This window comes from Calypte anna, chromosome 18 (assembly GCF_003957555.1).
Source record: "Calypte anna isolate BGI_N300 chromosome 18, bCalAnn1_v1.p, whole genome shotgun sequence".
In the NCBI taxonomy this organism is placed as follows: domain Eukaryota; kingdom Metazoa; phylum Chordata; class Aves; order Apodiformes; family Trochilidae; genus Calypte; species Calypte anna.
The window spans coordinates 1,165,373-1,184,726 of NC_044263.1; the positions used below are offsets into that span (position 1 = coordinate 1,165,373).

The window sequence follows — 19,354 nt, forward strand, 5'->3', positions numbered from 1 at the left end:
TTTGAGTAAGTGAGAGTCTGGAACTTGGTGCCTTGCAACCCCGGCTGCTCCCCAGCTGCTGGTCTGGGGATGTGCTCAGGACTTTGGCCTTTAAATGTTAAGAAATCCTGTGAAAACAAGCCAGAGCCTTAGTTGAAATTTCTAATCTGATGAAAAAAAAATAATCAGCTGGGATGGCTGCTGCTGAGAGGCTGTTTCTGTGCTGGTGGTCCTGGGGTTCTGGGGTCAGCACTGAGCTCCTTGCAGAGCAGAGAAGATCCAGCTTTCCCTCTGGCCCATCCCCAGGGCTCCTCTTGGCTCTTTCCAACCAGCAGAAAAAGCCAAACTCAGCTTTGTGACTGTGGTAGAAGAAGATCCCCGCAGCCCAGGGGTGTCCATCCCATCCCACAGTTCTCCTGGGGAGAAGGGATCTGGCCTAAACCCAGTTTAAGGAGAGGAGTTCAGAGATCACAGGGGTTGCTTGTGGCTTCCACCACTACCTTGCATCAGCTCCTCCTGGAGAGCAGATGCTTCTGGAGGAATTAAAATGCCCCTTCCAATCTGAATTATATGAAAAAATAAGTATTGGGGGAGCCTTGCTGCATCCAGGTAATGATCCCCACTGTGTCCCTTATTGTCAGTCTGGGGAGGTCTGGCTGCAGCTTCTGGCTGTGGGAGCTTGTTATACCTCTGCAAGGCTGCAGAGCCTCCCTTAGCCCAGTTCCTTCTGCTCCATGCTGGTGCTGGCAGCCTCTGGTTCCGTCTGCCTCCTCTCCCCCTTCCACAGCAGAAAATGAGTGAGCTCCTGGAGCCTCTCAACCCCGGGCAACACTTCCAGCCTTGTCTCTCCTTCCACTTCCCAGACCAGGGAGCTCAGAGGGGGCACGGTGCTCCCCATGGGACGCTGCTCTGGTGCTTGGGGACCAGGGCTGCTGCTGAGAAAGGGCCAGGGGCTCAGCTGAGGAAGATGAGGGATGCTGAGGGTGGCTGAAGGAAGCTCTTGGCTGTTGTCCTGTAGCCTTTGGATAGCTCTGTCCCCAAAGCGTCTGACATCCCAGCAGAGACTTTTACATTTCAAATAGAGCCTTGATCTTTTTTTGGAGCTTGCCTTGGTTTCAGACAAGAGTTTTTAATTCGAGCCCAGCGACGTATTTTTGGGTTTGACTTTGATGCGCCCTCTTCAAGCAAGAGGCAAAATAACAGCTTTGAAATCTGCAAATAGGCCTGAAGTGGATTTCTGCTGCCCACGGGGCCTGGCTGGCAGCTCTGCAAGGCCAACCCCTCATTAGCTGAGGTCTCCAGCAGCAGCCAAAGGATGAGCTGCTGCTGTTTTGGGGTCTGAGACCCCCGCGTTGGGGGAGGCAGAGGAGAGCTCGAAAGCCTCAACTCAACCCCGATGTGCACTTGGAGACCTGCAGCATCTTCCAGAAGAGTCTGGGAGAGGTGAGAGTCATGCAGCACAGCTTGCAGCTGCTCTGTGTGTGTCGTTGTGATTCTTGGTGTAATTACCAGTGATGCTGCCCCAAACCACAGCTCAGAGCAGGGATTCACCATAAACCATGGGATGCTGCTGGAGGATGGGGCCTGAACTCATGGGAGATGGAGACATGGGGTGACCCAATAGCATGTGGGGCCCACAGCCTCCCAGCTGGGCATCACCTGGTGACCCTGAGGACGTGCCAGGGTGCCACCAGAGCCTGCTGCCTTCTCTGATCCCTGGGATGTGCCAACGCTGTGCAGGGCATCTCTTGGTTCTTCCACCTGTATCTGTTGTTGCATGCTAGAGCTTGTTCCTGCCTGGATGGATTTGGGCAGGGGAGAGGTGGTTATGGAATGAGTGGAGCTGGGAGGGAGGACCTGCTCTGCTGGGAGCATTGCTCTGAGATCAAAACTCAACCAGGCTGCCTGGGTGACTGTGGGGAGCCAGGTACCTGCACAAGTGGGTAATGAACGGCTCACACCTCGGCAAGATTAATTGTAATAACTGTAAATCAGCACAGGCACCAGGAGCAGGCACTGAATTTATGGCCCTGAAGACAGGAATTCCTGTTCTCTGTGGATCAAAGCTGTGATCCCGCTGGGGCTTGGGATTGTGCTGAGCTTTCTCAGGGCTGCTCCCCGCTGGAGCAAGTGTGTCAGCACCTGGGGAGCGGGGCCCAAGCCCCCCTCGTGGGCTGAGCTCACCCCCTGGCAGAGCAACCTCTCTGCCTCTGCTTGTTCCAGCCCGTACTGGGAAACACCTCCTCGAGGGGCGAGCCAGGATTGCAGCCTCCCACAGCATCGATCCCCGTCATCTCGGTTGAGAATGCCAGCCACGGAGCTGATTAATGCCGGGGTGGGCAAGTGCTGGGTTATTGTTCAGTCTCTCTTCAAGAGGTCGATGGGAAATTTGGCAGTAGCTCTTCAAAGAGGCGGTGTGAGCACAGGCATTGTCCCCCCGAGGACTCTGCATGATTTACACACATAATGTAGTGGAAATGCACACCGGTGCCAGGGCATTAATGCACACGGTTGTACTGAGGCTCGTGGAGAATGATCCCTCTGTCCCTGCCCTGGTTTGACCTGGTGGTGCTGGGCCTGGCTTCAGGATAAGCTGCTCACGCTTTCGTTTCACCCGGATCCTTGTAGGTTCCTTGGCTCAGAGGCAGCTCAGGAGTCTGATCCAGCATTCAGGCTGGATATTTCCTTCTGTGCAGATGGTGCAGGTCCTTGGGTGCTAATGCTCGGTAGCAGCCGTGACTGAGCTGTTCTTCCTCACCAAACGCGAGGCTCTGTACTGGCACGGAACACAAACATCTTTGAAGGACGTGCGTTAACAGCCTGATCCCGTTGGGAGATCTGGCCTTGAGGAACTGCAGGATCGGGCCTGAAGAAGTGGTATCATTCATTATCTGGGAGGTGCCGTTGGCTCACGTCTGAGGCTAGGGGCTAGGGCTTTCATTTCTTAGAGCCCCAAAATATTTGCTTTGATGATCTTGCGGCAGTGAGTTGAGCTCTGCTTTGGAGCTGCCTCAGGGACACGCTGTGTCCCCTTTCCGGCGACAGAGCGCCGATGCTCTGACTGCTGCCGGAGGGGCTGGGAGCAGCGTGGGGTGGGAGGCGGCTCCAGCCTCTTGGAGAAGTGAAAGCTGCAAGGGGACCTACAGCTCCCACAGCCCGGCGAGCGGGGGACGGACTCGCACGAACCGGGGGCGGCCGAGGGGACGCGCCCGCTCCCCCCGCGGCTCCGTGCTCAGCCACTGGGTAGCGCTCGGAGCCGCGCCGTCTCCCCGCCTCCCCGGCTCGGGCTGCCCCCGGTTCCGCCGAACCTCGCCGCTGCAGCTCACTCCGCCGCCGCGCCGTGCAGGAGGAGCAGAGCAGAGCAGGCGGCCAGAGCTCCGAAAGGGGTCGGCGCGGCGCCTCCAGCCCGCCCGCCGCGCATCACCGGCGGCACCCAGCGGGACCCCGCACCGCTCAGCGCCGCCGCCGCACTTTCCCCCGTTCCCCGCGGGTGCCGGGGTGCAAAGGGGGGAAAAACCTCCCCCGCAGCCCCGAGCCGCCGAGCCGGGGATGTCCCCAGGCAGCAGCTGAGCTCTGGGGAGGGGCACCCTGCTGGCCCCTGCCCCCGGAACCCAAACTTTTCAGCGGCTGCGGGGCGCTCGGTTCTGGGAGCGGCGGGGATCCGGCCCCCATGGTGCCCGGGCGGGCAGGAGGGGCCGGGGGGGCTCAGCCCTGCCCTTCCCGTTCCCTTCCCTGACGCGGGGCGCAACGCTTGGGGAGGGGCTCGGCTGCCGGCCCCGCTCCGGACCGGGGGGGTTCCGGCTCCACACGTCCTTTAGGAAGTTGCACATGGTGGGGACCTGCCTGCGGATCCCCCTACCCCGCGACAAGCCTTCCACCCCATCGTCTTTGCCTCCCTCCGAGCAACGCTGCTGCGGGGGTCCCTGCGTCGGATCCCGCAGGACGCCAGCGGGGACTCTCGCCGCATCCGCCCGGATTATAAAGTCGGGGAAGTTGCCCCTCTCGTCCTCGTCTCGGTGGTGCCATGGCTCGGCTCGGGAGCTGGGGGCTGCTGTTCTTCGCGGTGCTCGCCCTGCCCGGCCCCCCGGGAGCCGGTGCCCAAGGTAAGGGGATGTGGGGGGGGGGGGCACCCTCCAGCTCCGACTTAGATGCTGGAGATGGATCGCGGCGGGTTGGGGAGGGGGGTCCCTTTAGCTGAACTCCCACCCTCCCGGGCCGGGGAAGCTTTATGCTAGCTGGGCGGTCGGGTACCGAGGCGTCCCCGGAGCCCCTGCCAAAGGGGGGGACACACACAAACAGTACGGATGGTGGTCAAGCCGCTCCGGAGCTGGGGTCCTGGGTCACCCTGTGCCACAGGCAGGGGGTGTCCTGGAAGGTTCGGCGGGGGCAAGGAGCACATTTAACTCTGCCGCCTTCTCCATGCCCCACAACTGCCCTGGGGCTGGGGCGGGGGGGAAATATTGGTCTGAGCATGGGACGAAGACTGCCCTGAACCACTTTGGAGAGGCTGAGCATTCCCTGGAATTGGCAGGGTTGAAGGCACCCATTTCACCCCCCTCCGGGCGGATCCCCCAGCACCACAAGACCTGGGGCGCAAGTTTGAGGAGCTCCCAGGGAACAGCTTTTGCCCTGGGGTCTCCCCCATCGCCCTCCAGGTTCTGGATCAGACCGGGCAGGATGCTGGGGCTGGAGGGGGTCTGCAGCCCTTGAGCCCCCGTGGGTGCCCGGGGCTCCCTGTGCACCCAGCGGGCCTTCCTTGCTCCTCGCCTCCACGCCTCCGGTACCGTGCGGTTTGTTTTTAGCTGCTCCTCTACCCAAGAAGGATGTAGAAATAGTTTGCGGCCCCTGGGGGTGCGGCGGGGTTCAGGGGTGCCAGGGGGGGCCCTGGGGTCCCTCCCCAGCAGCGAAGCTCCAGGCAGGGCTGCAGAGAAGGCTTCTGGCTGGCAGAGCTGCAGCGCAGCCGCCTCCGTCCCCGCTGCTTGGACCGAGCGGATCCAGGCTGTGAAATGGGGAGGGGGCAGCACACACGCAGCGGGGCGCAGCGCCGGGGTCCTCACCCGTGACATTTCTTGCCCTTGTTTGCGGCAGCAAACGGAGCCAGAAGTCCCCGTGCGCTCCCGTCCTCCTGCTCCCCCTGAGCCTCCCCCAGCGCTGCTATAATTTCTCCGTAATTAAGTTCAGAACATAACATCTAAAGCGGCAGTATATTATCCGGGCAGGCCCTGTGTGGGGAGCTGTGAAGGTCTCTTTGATTGATTCACTCCCTTGCCGAGTTTCTCTTCTCCGGGCTGGCGTCTCCTCCCGGCGGGTCCCCCGTGGTCCGTTTGTTCCCCGCCTGCGGGACGGGCTCCCGGTGGAACCAGTTGTCCGTGGGACTCCGGGGTCTCGCTGTGGGGTGGGAGATATGGGGCTGGCTGTGCCTCAGCCTCCCCCCGAAGGGTGGAGAAGGGGCTTTGCTCCCCTCTCCTGGTGCAGGAGCAGAGCTTTGCTGCTTCAGCTCCCTGTAGCCCGTGTCACGTCCTCACGAGTGGCTGTGACATTGCTCGGGGCTGGCCCTGGCGCTGCGTGGCAGGCGGTAGCCACGGGCAAGCGTGGCTGCCCACGGGAGGGGAGGAGGAGGCATTGCTAAAGCTTGGCGTGTGCCCGTGTCCTCTGCCTTGGCCAGCACAGGGGACACAAACCAGCAGGGTCACCTCCCTGCCTGCTGCCACTTCGGGCCACGCTGCTTTGTTCCGCCGCTATTGATTCCGGGAGCCAAAGAATATGGGATCAATAGAGAAGGGGAGGAGGAGGGGGAGGAGGGGAGGTGTGAGACCTCCGGGGCGGGGGGGCTCCCCGGGCTGAAGCACTTTGATACCTGCAGTGGGGAAAACAAAAGGTCCCCGAGCTGCCCGGGAGAGGAGGGGATGGAAGTTTAATTACAGTCCGGCATGGGCTGTGTAATTATTAATTACCCACGGCAAAAAAATAACTTATTGATTAGGGGCCTTGCGCTAATCACCTGGAGCCGACTGCGGTGCTGGTGGGAGGATAATCCCTCAGCACTGCCCGGACAGGAGCTGTGTCGCAGTGCGACCTGTGCTGCTGCCACATCGGGGGGGCTGTGCCCCAGCTGGGGGGGGCACGGGCAGCCCACGCCTAAAGGTGCCTTTAGCTTCTTAAGACAATAAAAGGAATAAAAGGCTCCCTGGCAGCTGGGGATGGACGGACTGAGGTTTCTGAGGGGGAGTCCAAGCTGCTCCTCTTCACTTTTTGTCAGTCGGGACCCTCAGGGATGTGGTTTCCCCCATCCAGAGCTGGGGGCACAGCCCAGGACCCCCTGTGTTGGCCCAGCACCTCTAATGGGATTGAGGAGGCTGTGGCCAGTCCCAGGAGGGATTTGGGAGGCTTAAGGTTCCAGATGGGATTTGGGGCAGGGCCTGAGATGGGCAGCTTCCACCAAAGAGGCTTATTAGGGGCTGGAGCAGGGGGGTTCCAGCACCTTCTGGCACCCAGGCCTGGTGCCTGGGCACGTCCACATGCGTGGGGCTGAGCAGGAGGGGGCTGAGCCCCTGCTCCCTGCTGGGATGTGATGCTGGTGCCAGGCTCAGGCCAGGACTGCTCTGCGGGGTGATGCTGGTGGCAGTGGGGAAGGGATGGCTGAGTGTGGGTGTCCCCTGCCCCATCTCCCCCCTTCCCTGTGAGCGTGGCAGGCGTGCTGGCCCATGGCCTCGTGCAAAGCTCCAGCTCAGGAAGGAAAAGTGGCTTTTAGGGTAGAGGAAGATTAAAATTTGATGTTTCTTGTGAAGCCATTAGTGACCAGGCACAGAGATGAAATTTTGATGACCTGATAACCATAAGGGGAAGTGGGGGATGCGTTCTGATGCTGAGCAGCCCTTGTCCCTGTACCCCAGTGCTGTGCTGGGTGCCCTGGCTGGTCCCCAAAGGTTTGGGGTGACAGCACTCCTTGCTGAAGCCACAGCAGGGCACGTTGTGATGGTGCCCATGGGAAGCAGGTCCCAGGGGGAGGACAGGGAGGACTGCTGGGTTCTCCCCAGCACTTCTGGGCAGGTGTCAGTGAGCTGGGGGCAGCCAGGTGCTCCCTGCCCAGCAGGACCATCCAGGGTGGCAGCATCAAGTGCTGCTCATCCCTTAGCACTGGGAAATAGGCTGCAGTGACATTTCTGCTCAGCGGGAGCAAATGAAGGAGCTGGAAGAGAGAGGGAAGGAGGGAGGATGCAGGTTGCTTGTGAACCTGGGAAATGCTGATAATTAAACCTGGGAGGAGGGCAGCTGGCTGGCCCTGGGGGTGGTGTGTGATGAGGAGTGACCCTGAATCTGCTTTTGCAGGTCTTTACGTGTCCTTGACCCCAGCCCCTTGCCTGGATAGCCCAATGAGGCTTGTTCCTGCCTCAGGATGTGCTCCAGCCACCACACACGTTACTGTAGGCCCTACACAAACTGTTTGGGGCTGCAGCATTGTGCTTTTCTGGCACAATTGCAGGTTGTTACCTGGGGTAAATAAGGCCCTGCTCAGGCGAGGGTGCTGGGTCCCAGCTGGGGTGTGTGTGCTGTGGCCTCTAAACCCTCATTACCTCCCCCAGCTTGTTAGCAAGCTGCGTGTGGCTGGGTGAGAAATGGTCAGTACCGGGCCAGTAATAAATATGCTGCTGTCAGTGGTGATGTGATCGTGCTAATGAAGGGTGATCACAAACCCCACAGTGCCCGGGGTCTTGCTGGGGCTGGTGTGTGGGCACAGAGTGATGCAGAGGTGCTGGTGGCTGTGCTGGTGCCACGCTGCTTCTGTGTGTGACACCAGACCTGAGTCTTCCAAAGCACCCAGAGGGCTCCGGCAGCCTCATGTGGCTGGGCTGGCTCAGGGTGGTGGGTGCTGGGGGCAAAGGGGATGTCCTGGGAGCTCCTGAGGGATGGGATATCACTCTTCTGTGCAGGAGAGCATGGCATGGAGCTGCTGGAGGAGACAGGGTGCCAGGGTCACTCGGAGGGAATGGAGATGTGGTGGTGATGCCAGGAACCTCCCTCACCCCTGTTGCTGTTCTGATTTGGGGTTCCCATCCTCTGCATCCCTAGAGCCATCCAGGGAGATAGATGGATGAGATCTGGACTTGAGGAGCATTCCTGATACCCTTTTCCCCTGCCAGCCGGCAGGAATGTGCAGGAGCAGCTCCCTGCCTTGGCATCCCACACACCCTGTCCAGGCTGGTGCTGCCGTGGGTATGGGCACAGCCCTGGGTGTCCTCCGTGGGGCTGGGTTGGCAGCATGTGTCCTGCTCCCAGAGATGCTCTGGGGGTGCATCCCGTTCTTAGCGATGTTTCACCTTCCTCCTCCCCCCCTGCCTGTCGCCGACCCCCCGCCTGAGCTCGGTGGGGGGGCCGGGGGCCCTCTCGGAAGCCCCCTCCCCTTGCCCCCAGCCCCGCGGGGTACAGGAATGCCTCTGCCTGCAGAGCCGTGCCGGGCTCGGGTTGCCTGGGAACTGGGTAACCTGATCCCTGGGAGCGGGGCCGGGGGCAGGGGACATTCCCGGGCTGCAGCTGGTCCCCCGGCCCCCTTTGTCTCCCTGCTCTGCTGGGGAGGCTGCGCCCCCCGCCCTTCCCCCCCCAGGAATGGAGAATTGGGGTGCGGGGGGCTCTAGAGCAGCCCTGGGGACGCCGGGACCGGCAGCTGCTCCGGATTGTCACCTCCCCGCCTGTATCAGTGTCACCTCCTGGCCGGCAGCCACCACGGGCACCAGGACCAGCCAGCAGCTGGGCATCCCGGCCGGCAGCAGGGACAGCCCGGGGGCAATTTCAGGAATGCCGGGGCCCCCAGTGCCAAAGCCACCATCCCTCCCCTCCCCGCCAGCAGTCATCGTCTCCATCATCATCCAACTTGGGGCATGGCAGCTCCCCCCGTCCCGAGCCTCCCCGGGACAGCTGGGGGTAAACTGAGGCACCGAGCAGAAGTGTGGAGGGGATGGGGATGAAGTGCTGGCTGGTGTCCTGGTGCCCAGCAGCTCCGTCATCTCTCATCCATCTCCTGCATCCCAGGCGGAGGTGCCGAGGCCCCCGGTGGAGGGAAGCCTTGATGAGTTTGACCATTAGCAGAAAGAAACCGCTGAGCTAATTTTAGTTAATTGGTTTTTGCAGTGCTGGGTGAGATGACAGCCTGAGAGCCTCCGTGTGTAACCTTCAGCCCTGGGCAGCAGCGATGCCAGGGTGAGGAGTGGGATGTGGATTTGTTTGGAAGTGGCTGGTGGTCTCTGGAGGGGTTTCTCCAGGACACTGGGGGCTGTGTGTGAAGCTGGCAGGTGTTGGGGTGCCTGCACCCCTGGTTTGCAAGGAGAAGTGTCCCTCTGGGGATTGGGGACGTGTGGCATGGAGGGTGACTCTGGCTGTTCCCCGAGGCCAGCGGGTGATCCCAGCCCATGGGAGACCGGGGTGTTTGGAGAAGCCCCCAACCCTCAGTGGTTGTGTTTGTGGCTCACAACAAGCTGGTGAAGGGAAACACTGTTTGTAGGATCCCTACATTGATCAGGACGTGTGCCTGCTCCTGGGTGTGTGGATTGCTTGTCCTGGAGGCCCATTTCCCTGGGAAAGCAGGGCTGGGAACCTGTTTGCTCCCATATCCTCAGGGCTGGGGTGTGCTTACCAGGATGGTTGGAAGAGCCTGTCCCTCTGTCCCCATCCTGCCCTGGAATGGCCCTGCTGTGCTCCTTGGGGCCAGATCTGGGCTCATCTGCAGCTGCTGGGTGAGGGAACCAGCTTGAATCTAGGGCACTAACTCGAGTTTTATGGGGTCATTTATGTTCTTTACTCATTGCCCTTCTTCTGGGAGCCATCGAGTGCTGGGCTGTCCCTGGGGCTCAGCTGGATCCCATGGATCTCAGCACAGTGGGATCCTCAGTGCTTCCCTTTCTCCACGGGGTCTGAGTGGGAGCTTGGGGTCAGATGGAGGGGAGTGGGTCCTGTGTAGCTCTGGCATCCCCATCTCTGGGCACTTCACCAAGATCTGGTGGGGAATGGTGCTGGGGTGGGGATGTGCTGCTGGTGCCTGGCCCGGCGTGACATGGATGGATGGGTGGATGGATGGGTGGGTGGATAGGTGGATGGATGGAGGGGGCTGGGGCACAGCGGACACAATAGCTCGGGTTTCAGCGGCCCGCCTCCTGCATGCCTGAAAAACAGCTGATGGCCGTGAAGGGGGATGAAATGGGATTAGCTGCTGTTCCCAAAGGGAGCGAGTCCAGCCCGGCCAGACAATGCCCCTGCTGCACGCCTGGGGGTGTGGAGAGGGGCTCAGTGCTGGCTCCCCAGGGCCAGACGGGGGGGCCTCCTGCCCTGGCTGTCCCCGGGGGAGTCTGCCAAGCCCCCAGTGCTCCAGCCCTGGGTGCAGGACAGGCTTCAGAGGGATGAAGCCCTTGGGGCAGGGTGAGGGCTTCTTGCCCCACAGTAGTGCCAAGGGGGTCCCTGGTGCAGATGAAAAGGAGAAGCAAAGCTTCACGGGGTGAGGGGCTTTGCCTCTCACCCCCTGTTGGTGCTGGGGAGGGGGTGCAGAGGGGTCCCATGGTGTGTCTTGGGGCGGGAGCCGTGTGCGGCCCCAGCTGCGGTGCTGGCGGGGGGTGTGCGTGTGTGCTCAGTGGAGTGAATTGATGTTTATTTTGATAATGAGTTCTTGATGCATTCGCAAACTAATAAAATCAACTCATTAGGGTGGTGTGTTTAATTCAGAGCTCTGCCGTTGGGAGAAGCCCTCTCCTCTGGCTGAGCACCGGCAAGCGCTGAGCACCCAGTCCCTGCCTGCACGCAGGGGGTGCCAGGGGATGGAGGTGATGGGTGCCTCCATCTCCCCGTTTTCTTCATTTTCCTCTCCTGCACGGTGGGAAGAAGGGCTGGGAGGGCAGCGGAGCTGTGCAGAGGAGGGTGGAAACAAGGCAGGAGCAGAGCCAGCGAGCTACCGGAGCGCTTCACCTGGGGCGATGCTGGAGCTTTGCTCGCTTGGCTTCTCCCCAGAAGCTTCACGTCAGGCTGGGCAGCAGTGCTGCCTTCCCACTGGAATTGCTGGCCTGGCATCACAGGGTTGGCTGGAAAAGCCCCTCTGGCTGAGAAAGCCACAAGTGTGTAAAGAAGTGCAATGACCGGAGTTTGCTTTCCTAGCCTGGAAACTCAGGGCTGTGGTGGAGGGATGGAGGGATGGATGGATGGATGGGGTGAGGGGGTGATTGCCAGGCTGGGAGTTATTCATGTTCCCCATCTGCAAACGGGTGTGTGGGAAGGAGAAGCTTTGGAAATGGTGCTTTTTTTGTTTGTTTGTTTGTTTGTTTTCCCCTAGGAAAACTCCTGTTTGCTGTCATGCTACAGCTATTTGTGTTTCAAGTGAGCAATGCAATGACTAATTAATACTTTGGAAAAAGGATGTCTGGGCAACACCCCACTAAATTGGCAAGGCTCAGGGCTGTGTAACAGGGAGGGGGACTGTGGCCACCAGCACCTTCGTCCTGCAAGGCATGGGGGGCAGGGAGCTGAGGAAGTGTTTTCCATCCCTCAGGGCTGGCGACTTAATTGCGTCAGCGCCATGGGAAAGGCTGAGTGGGGTTTTTCTTGTGGTTTCTCTCTGCTGTTTTTCTTTCCCCGCCGTATTTTTTCAGTTGGGATGTGCCGCCTGGTTGAGATTCTTGCAGGCAGCCTGGAAAGCAGCTGTCTGTCTGTCTGTCTGTCTGGAAGGATGGTTGCAGGCTGAGGGCCATGCTCAGCATCCCGTTGGGCTGGGGGGTGGCAGGATGGGGACACTGAGGCTGGGAGATGGATGCCCCTTGCAGCAGTGATGTCCCAGGTGCTCTCAGGGCTCTGTTGGTGGCTTTGTTTTTCTCAGACCTCCTTAGCTGTGGTTGCCATCCAGGAATATCTGAAGGATAAGCTCAAAATGCGCCTCCCCCAGGGCCATATCCAGACTGGAGCTGCTGTTATGTGCCATCCATCCCACCCAGCGTGGGACCACCCTGAGGGTGGGGTGCCAGGGCTGTCGGGATCCCCACCTTGCTCTGCAGTGGGGTGTGGAACTGGTTCCTCATGAAGAATGCCCAATCCTGGCTGCTAAGCCTTGGGGGCAGGGGCTGGGAAGGGTCCCCCATATCCCTCTGAGGCTGTGGGGAGGGGGATGTGTGTTCTCCTTCTCAGAGTGTCTTGCTGGCGGCTGTGCAGGGTCTGGAGGTGATGTCTGTCTGTCCTTCCCCTCCTCACAGTTTTGGAGTCTTTCCTGGGAAAACTGGCGTCAGGATCCAGCCCCTCTCTGGCAGAGCCCTGGTGGCATTGAGTCACTCCTCGGGGCGGGGGGGCGGTGGGGGTGGCTGGGGGTGACTCACAGCACTGACCCAGATTCGGCAGAGCTGCGGAATCGCGGGGTCGGGAGGATTCGTGGCATCACCGGGAGTTTGCTGGGGAGGGAGCTGCAGCCGGAGCCTGGAGCTCATTAAACAACCCCGGCTGGGGACGAGGCTGTGTCCGGCTTGGGGACACACTTGGTGTCACTGTGATGTCTGGCTGTGATGGGGACGGGAGCACCCCAGTGCTCCTGGTCCCTCCCCAGGAGCATCGCGTGGCCCCTTTGCTGGGGGTCCCACAGATCCGGGTGTTTATGTCCCCCCCACCCCGTCCTGGGATCTGTGGGCATGGGGACACGTCTGGACCTGTGGTCTGTGTGCTCGGAGCCAGGCATGGAGGGGTCCACAGGGGCTGCAGGATGCTTGGCAACACAAAGCTCTGCTTGTCGGGCCCCCTCGGGCTGGGAACACCCAGCGCTCCGTGTCTGCGGGGTTCCTTGCAAAGGGAAATGTTTTTTTTTCCAGCCGCAGGGTCGGGCAGCGGGGTTGGGCAGGCAGGGCAGGCAGGAACGGGCCGGCACACAGCCCCATTCTGTTCCCCAGGCCTCGGGGCTGAATGAGATGCTGTTCCCCGGCCAGGGCTGGCGGCTCTCCCTTGGCTCTGGGAGCAGCTCCAGCCTTACCTGGCTCCTTGGCACCGGGGTGGGTTCCTGGTGCCACTGGGGCTGGAGGTGGGCTCCCTGGGCAAAAGTATTGGAGCTGAGAAGGGATGATGCTCAATGGGCAGAGGTCGGGGGTCAGCCTCAACGTTTGGGACCCTCGGATGGACGGGATTGCCAGGATGAGGCCGCAAATGGAGGTGGATTCATCCCCAGCATCGCTGCGGGGAGAAGACCGGAGCAGGCGCCGCGGTGCTGCCGAGCTCCGTGTCCCTTTCTGCAAAACACCCCTTGTCCTGGGGGAGGGGGGGGGCTGCGGTCACCCCTCCCCGTGTCCCCTGTCCCTGGGGGGGCTCAGCCAGGCGTGGCGAGGCTGCCGGCTCAGCCGATGGCTCGCTGAGCCCTCCGAGAGCCCGGCTGCGGAAAAGGAGCTTGTTATGGAGCCATCCTGCTTTTAATTAACAAATTAAAATCCTAGTTAACAATCCAGCCCCAGGGCTGTTGGAGGCTGGGAGAAGCTGGAGCGTTTGTTATGGAAACAGCAGTTAATTAACAAATAAATAAATAACGATAGGCCTGGAGACAGATCCGGGAGGAGGAAGAGGAGATGGCAGTGCGGTCTGAGTGTCCCGCCGGCCTGGGGAGGGGGGAGGGTGTCCGTCAGTCCATCTGTCTGTCCTGGGGGGTGCTACGGCCCGGGTGGGCAGTGCCAACCATTCTTGGGGTACAAGGGGCTGGGTCCTGCTTCGTGCTGGCCGTGTCACAGCAGATCTGGCCACGTACCACGCCGGGACCACCTCGCTCGGGTTCGGTGCTCCTGCTCTCTGCCTGGGTTTTGCCGCTGGCGCTGGGAGCATCTCCCGGTGCCTCAAGCCCTCCCCCCTTGCCCCGAGGCCTCGGGAAGAGCCGCGGCAGAGATCCGGCAGAGATGGATGAAGCGTGACACCAGCAAAACTGCCGTGCAGTTCGCAGGTGGCACCGGTGCTGGGCTGGGGACAGCGGGAGGAGGTGGGGGACGTCCGTGCCGCACCACTCCCCGCATCCCGGGAGGATGGGATCGCTGCTGTCCCCATCCGTGTCCCCTTTGGGCTGGGCTGGGGGGTTTGGGTAGCTCCCTAGCTGGGGAGGGGATGCTGAGGCCGTGCCCTCCTCCCCCCCGGCCGTGCCCTGCAGTGGTCACCTTCCATTAAGCGCTGGGCTGTCACCCGGAGCCGGTGCCTGCTGCCCGCGGGGATTATCGCCGCGGGGGCTCGGGGTCACCGTGCTGCCACCCGAGGCGGTGCCGTGTCACCCTGGGCAGGGGTGTCCTGCGTGGGGATGTGCTGTGCTGCTGCTGGGGTGCCCTGCAGGTATTTTGCAAGGGGGGGGGGAAAGGAAGGAGGAAGGAGCGAGGAGAAGGTAGGGGCCCTGTCCCTCCCTCAGCTCCACCTTTCCGAAGGCTTAAAAGGAAGAAAATCAGTTGAAAAGCCGGCTCTGCAAATCCTGCCAGCCTCAGCCGGGCAGAGCAGCTCTGCCAGGTCCGCAGCACTCAGCCTCTCACCTAATCCAGTTACCACACCTCTGCAATCAGCTTACGGCGTGTAAGAAACCCCAAATCTCCTCCGGGGGGGGGGGGGGGGGGGGCACAGGGGAACGGGGCCGTGGTGCCGGTGCTGTGTGCTCCATCGGGTCCAGCCTGGCAGTGCCAGATCCCTCTCCTTGGCCAGACCCCTCAGGTGAGGTGCACACACACACACACAAACACTCCCCAAGCTGGGCCCTCTGTCCTCAGGGCTCCCCCACCACCCAGAAAACTTTTTCCTCTGCTAAAGCAATGGCACAAACACGTGGAGGGCCCGAGGGAGGTGGAAAGGTGTTCAGCTCTGTCTTATATCTCCCTGGTGTGGGGACAGGAACTGTGCCTATAAAAGGGGCATCGTGGCCTCTGCTGTGTCAGGACAGGAGGTTCCTGTGCTCCAAGCAGTCTGATGGGTTCAGTTGGAAGCCTGAGAACAAAGATGGGTGATTTTTTTGGCAATGAGATTGTTGGGGGCTTTGTACATGGCTGGGGGGCACAGTGCATCCCCAGGGGGCTGCTGGAGCAATCTCTTCATGATGCAAATGATTTTCTCTGGGGCTCCTGGACGCATCTCCCTCATCCTTCTGATGCTCAGGACTTGGCTTGGACTGTGGTGCTTTGTGTAGGGGGGTCCCGAGCTGAATCCCCCCCTTGCCTGCCCCAGACCATTGGGGAGAAATCACAGGAAAATCACAGTCAGGTTTCTGAGCAAGGCTGTAATGGAGCAGTGAGGGAAGGGAGACCTGGGGGGACAGGGATGGGGGACCAGAGGGATGATGCTCTCCAGCTTGTAGGTCCAAGAGCATCACTCTTGGCCAACTCCCCCCCATCCCCGAGAAGCTGCACCCCCTCCCCCAGCAGGAGGATTTCCCAGGGTTGCTCTCGCAGCTTCATGCAGCCTTCAAGCACCGAACCTTCCCCCCCACCCCCGCCCCGGTTCGGGCTGTGCCCTCTAAATAATGCAAGCCGACGAGTACCGTCCGCGGGGGCTGCGGATAAATGCGGTAAATGGCTGAGAAATGGAGCGTGTCTTTTGGGAGCCACCTCCGCGGTTACTGGGCCGGGCTGCGGGCCGGGGCGGTGCTGCCGGGCCGGCCCAGGTCCGGGCAGGGAGGAGAGGAGATGGAGTGGAGCTGCCGAGTCCATCGGAGCATTGGAAATTGCATTTCATGGCCGAGCGGATTGGGATACCAACCCCAGCGCCGGGTGCTCAGAGAGGAGATAAGATTTGATTAAGAAGGCCGCTCTTAATTTATGGCAAGTACACTCCCGATAGCAGAGAGGTTGGTTTTAATTAATAGCCAGAAGGAGAGTTTTAAAGCTCTTGGTCTCAGTAGGGGGAGAAGCAGAGGGAGGGGAAAAGTGGGGAAGGAAGGGAACAAAGTAAGTTGCAAGGATTAACAGATGCATCTGCACTTACAAGTATTTTTCTGAGTAAAAGCAAATTTTTGAAAAAGAAAAAGATCAGAACTCAAGGCATAGGAGGGGGGTGTTGGGCAGGACTGTACCAGGTGCCTTTGGCACTGCCAGCAGGGACTGAGGCCAGCCTGTGGCACCCCATGGCCACCAGCCCAACCTGGGGAAAAGATGGGAAGCTGGGATGTCCCCTGTGACTGCTCCTGTAGAGCAGATGGACCCCCCCCGAGGTTCTTATTTGGGGGGGTCTGTGCTTGGTGGTGCAAATGCTTTGGTCCCCACTGAGGGAGGGCAAATGGGACTTGGTGAGGATGCCCACCAAGGATGCTTCATCCTTGGCATCCCCTGGGGATGTCAGGGGTCCCTCTGTGTCCCTGCTGGGCAGCACGTTGTGCTCCGTGGCTTCCCGGCTGCCAGGAGCATTCGGCATTTCTGTTCCGTGTTCGGTTTTTTTTCCAGAGGGGATGAAGCTTTGTCTCAGGAATACTAATGGCTCTGGCTGTGTGAGAGCACTGCTAATCCCCACCCCCTCCCCAACCTGCCGCCCACCTGCCCTGACCCTCCCCCAGTGGCAGTGCCTCCTGTCCCCATGTCCCCGCCGTGTCCCGGCCGTGTCCCCGCTGCCCACGGGGACGTGTGCCATTTAATCACCCGGATGATTTTACCAAGGGCCACTGAAAAATTGATGCCTCCCACCTGCCACGCTGGTGTGTGACAAGCAGGAAGTGTAACGTAGCCAAGGGATGGCATCTCGGGGGCTTCACCTGTCCCCAGCCGTGTCCCTCAGCGTGGGGACACTGTGCCATGGCCAGGATGGGTGCCCTGGGCGTTGCACCCAACCAGAGCTGTGACCCCAGCAGGGTGCAGGGGGATGTGTCGCCCGTGGGTGCTGTGTCTGGGGGCCACAGGGGCTCCCCAGGGAGGGATGTTAACCCCTGCCAGGCCAGTACAGGCCTCCTTGTCTTCTGCTGTGGCACCGGGGAGCTGCGCCACGAATATGTTACCCAAATGAATAACAAAAACAAAGGAAAATTACCCTCTTTATTGAAGCCCATTTTATGAATAAAACAATTATTCTGGTAATTGAAAAAATGTGTCGTTAAATTAAATGCAGTGGTTCCTATTAAAATTTTAGTGGATTTCTTCTTCTCTCTTTCTTTTTCCCTTCCCTCCCTCCCTGCCTGCCTCTGCTGGCAGCTAAAGGCTGGTAATTATAGCAGAGGGTTTTGCTTTCTCTTTATTGTTTTTTAATCTCTTCGTGCTGTGGAGCACCAGTGATAGTCTGATGCAGGGGAGATTTACTCCGTGCTGGGGGACAGACGGGGGGGCTGGAGTGGCACTGGGGGGCTGCTTGGTGGCAGTGCCAGGTGGCTGTGCCACTGGGCTGGTCAGCTTGCCACGAGAGAGCTGGGGAGGGGTGAGATGTCACCTGTGTCCCCAGGGTGGTGACTCTGTGCTGAACGAGTGCTGGAGGACAGGGGGACCGTGTTGTCACTGTGTCACTGTGCCAAGCAGGACAGGACGTAGGATCCTGGGGGAAGCAGAGATGGGAGAAGGACCCTGGTGTCCCACCACCTGCTGGTTCTTTCTGGGGGGACCCATGAGCCCCTTTCCTCCATTTTGTCTCCACTTGCTGGGGTTTGCTGAGCATGAGGAGGGGGGGTCACACCCTCGTCCATCCTCTCCCCCCCCCCTGCATCAGCAGCTGCCCAGCAGAGCCCTGCCCCTGGCAGGCATTTGGGGATTCCTCTGGGCTTAAAACTCCCCATCCCTTCCCATCAAGAGGGATTTAAAGCTGGGGAGAGGGGAGCTTAATTCCCGGCTCACCCATTACACCCAGGAATTAGGATCCATTACTGCTCTCTCGGTGAGACGGGGCCCCCTGCCCTACATCCCAACACTCCCCCCACACTAATGCACCGGGCTCAGCCCCAGCTCCTGGCAGCCCTGATGTAAATAAAGTGCAGGGGCAAAGATTTTGATCCCATTAGGCAGGATTAGTGCTGTGGGAGGCCCTGGCATTAAATGTCATCAGCGACAGAGGGAGAGAGGTGGCCTTGTCCCCTTTCCCATCCCCTTCCCGTGTTCCTGGCACTTGGCATCCCATTTATCCCATCCGGCACTGCCAGCAGCAGTTGGTGGCATGGTTTGGTGGCACTTTTCTACACGGAAGGGACAATACTGGGCTGGAAGGGACAATGGCCTGGCTGGTGGCTGTGGGGGACTCAGCACCGGCCCCCACAGCTGCCAGATGTGCAGATGTTCCCTGGGACGCCTCTCCCTGCCGCCTGGGTTTGGGAAGTGATGAATTTCTGCAGCAACTAATTAGACTCTAATTAGCAAGTGGAGGGTAAACAGTCACAACAGATGGGGGAGAGGCGGAATTAGCAGTAATGACCCTTCGTTTGGGGGGGGGCTGTCACGCACCCAGAAACCTCTCTCTGGGCCCAGGAGTGGGGGAGTTGAAGCCCCCGTTGGTGCTGGCTCCGTGGTGGGGGTGAGGTGATGGGCACCCCCGGGCACCCGTGGGTGGGAGCCGTGGCCTGTTCTGCTGCTGGGCTGGGGGGCGAGAGGAGCTCCCCTTGGTCTGCTGGGAGCACAACTGAGATGCCAGGGAGGGAAACTGAGGCAGGGAGGGCTTGGGGGTAGGTGAAGCACTGCTCAGCATCAGGACTCCCCCCAAACTTCTCCCCATCGTGGGTGCCAGAGCTGGGTGCCACCTTCCCCCCCTGTAAGAGACACCCAGGACCCCCAGCCCCGCTGTCCCCCTGGGGGGGTTTCGGTGCTCCCAGGGGATCAGAGGAGCCAGTGCGGGGGGACAAAGGGACCCGGGAACCGCTGGGTCCGAGGCGGCTGCCGTGACCTTGTCGGGTGGATAACGACAGCACGATCAATAGTGGCATTAGGAGCTGCCTCTCCTCCTCTGCGCCGTTTTTCACCCCTTAATGCAGAACAGATGGCTCGGGCGCTTCAAAGTGAGATGAGCCTTAGCTGCTTAAAATCAAATTAGGATGTGTGCAAACCGCAGGCGGGCCCGGGGGAAGGTGTGCCCGGAGCACCCTGCACACCTCCCAAACTCCTCCTGAGCACCGGGCTCAGCCTTGGCAGAGGCACCAAAACCACTTCCCTACACGGCCCCTGTGTGTGGCATCCCCCCCGGGCTGGGGATCGGCCCCTTGGGGGGGGGGGGGTCCTCATATGTCCATGGCTCCTGGACTGGTTTTGTGCAGGTGCAGCCCCCGGGGGCTGCAGGAATCCCACAGGCCTACAGCCAGGCTTGGGTGAAGCCCCCAGGGCTGCAGATCCAGGTCCTGCTCTACCATGGTTGGGACAGAATCCCAGACTGCTTTGGGTTGGAGGGACCCTACGGACAATCCTGTGATCCCCCCATCCTCCCCTCCCACCAGCCCAGGTTGCTCCAAGGGTAAACCTCCCCTCCAACCTGG

General features: G+C 60.5%; 1 protein-coding gene across 1 annotated transcript in view; it reads left to right on the plus strand.

The window, feature by feature from the left end:
* Positions 1 to 4,003: 4,003 nt before the first annotated feature.
* Positions 4,004 to 19,354, plus strand: part of SDK2 (sidekick cell adhesion molecule 2) — a 42,401-nt gene continuing 27,050 nt past the window's right edge. Inside the window, exon 1 of the mRNA XM_030461982.1 lies at positions 4,004 to 4,082. Within this exon, the coding sequence (XP_030317842.1) occupies positions 4,004 to 4,082 (79 nt within the window). The remainder of the gene's footprint in view (positions 4,083 to 19,354) is intronic.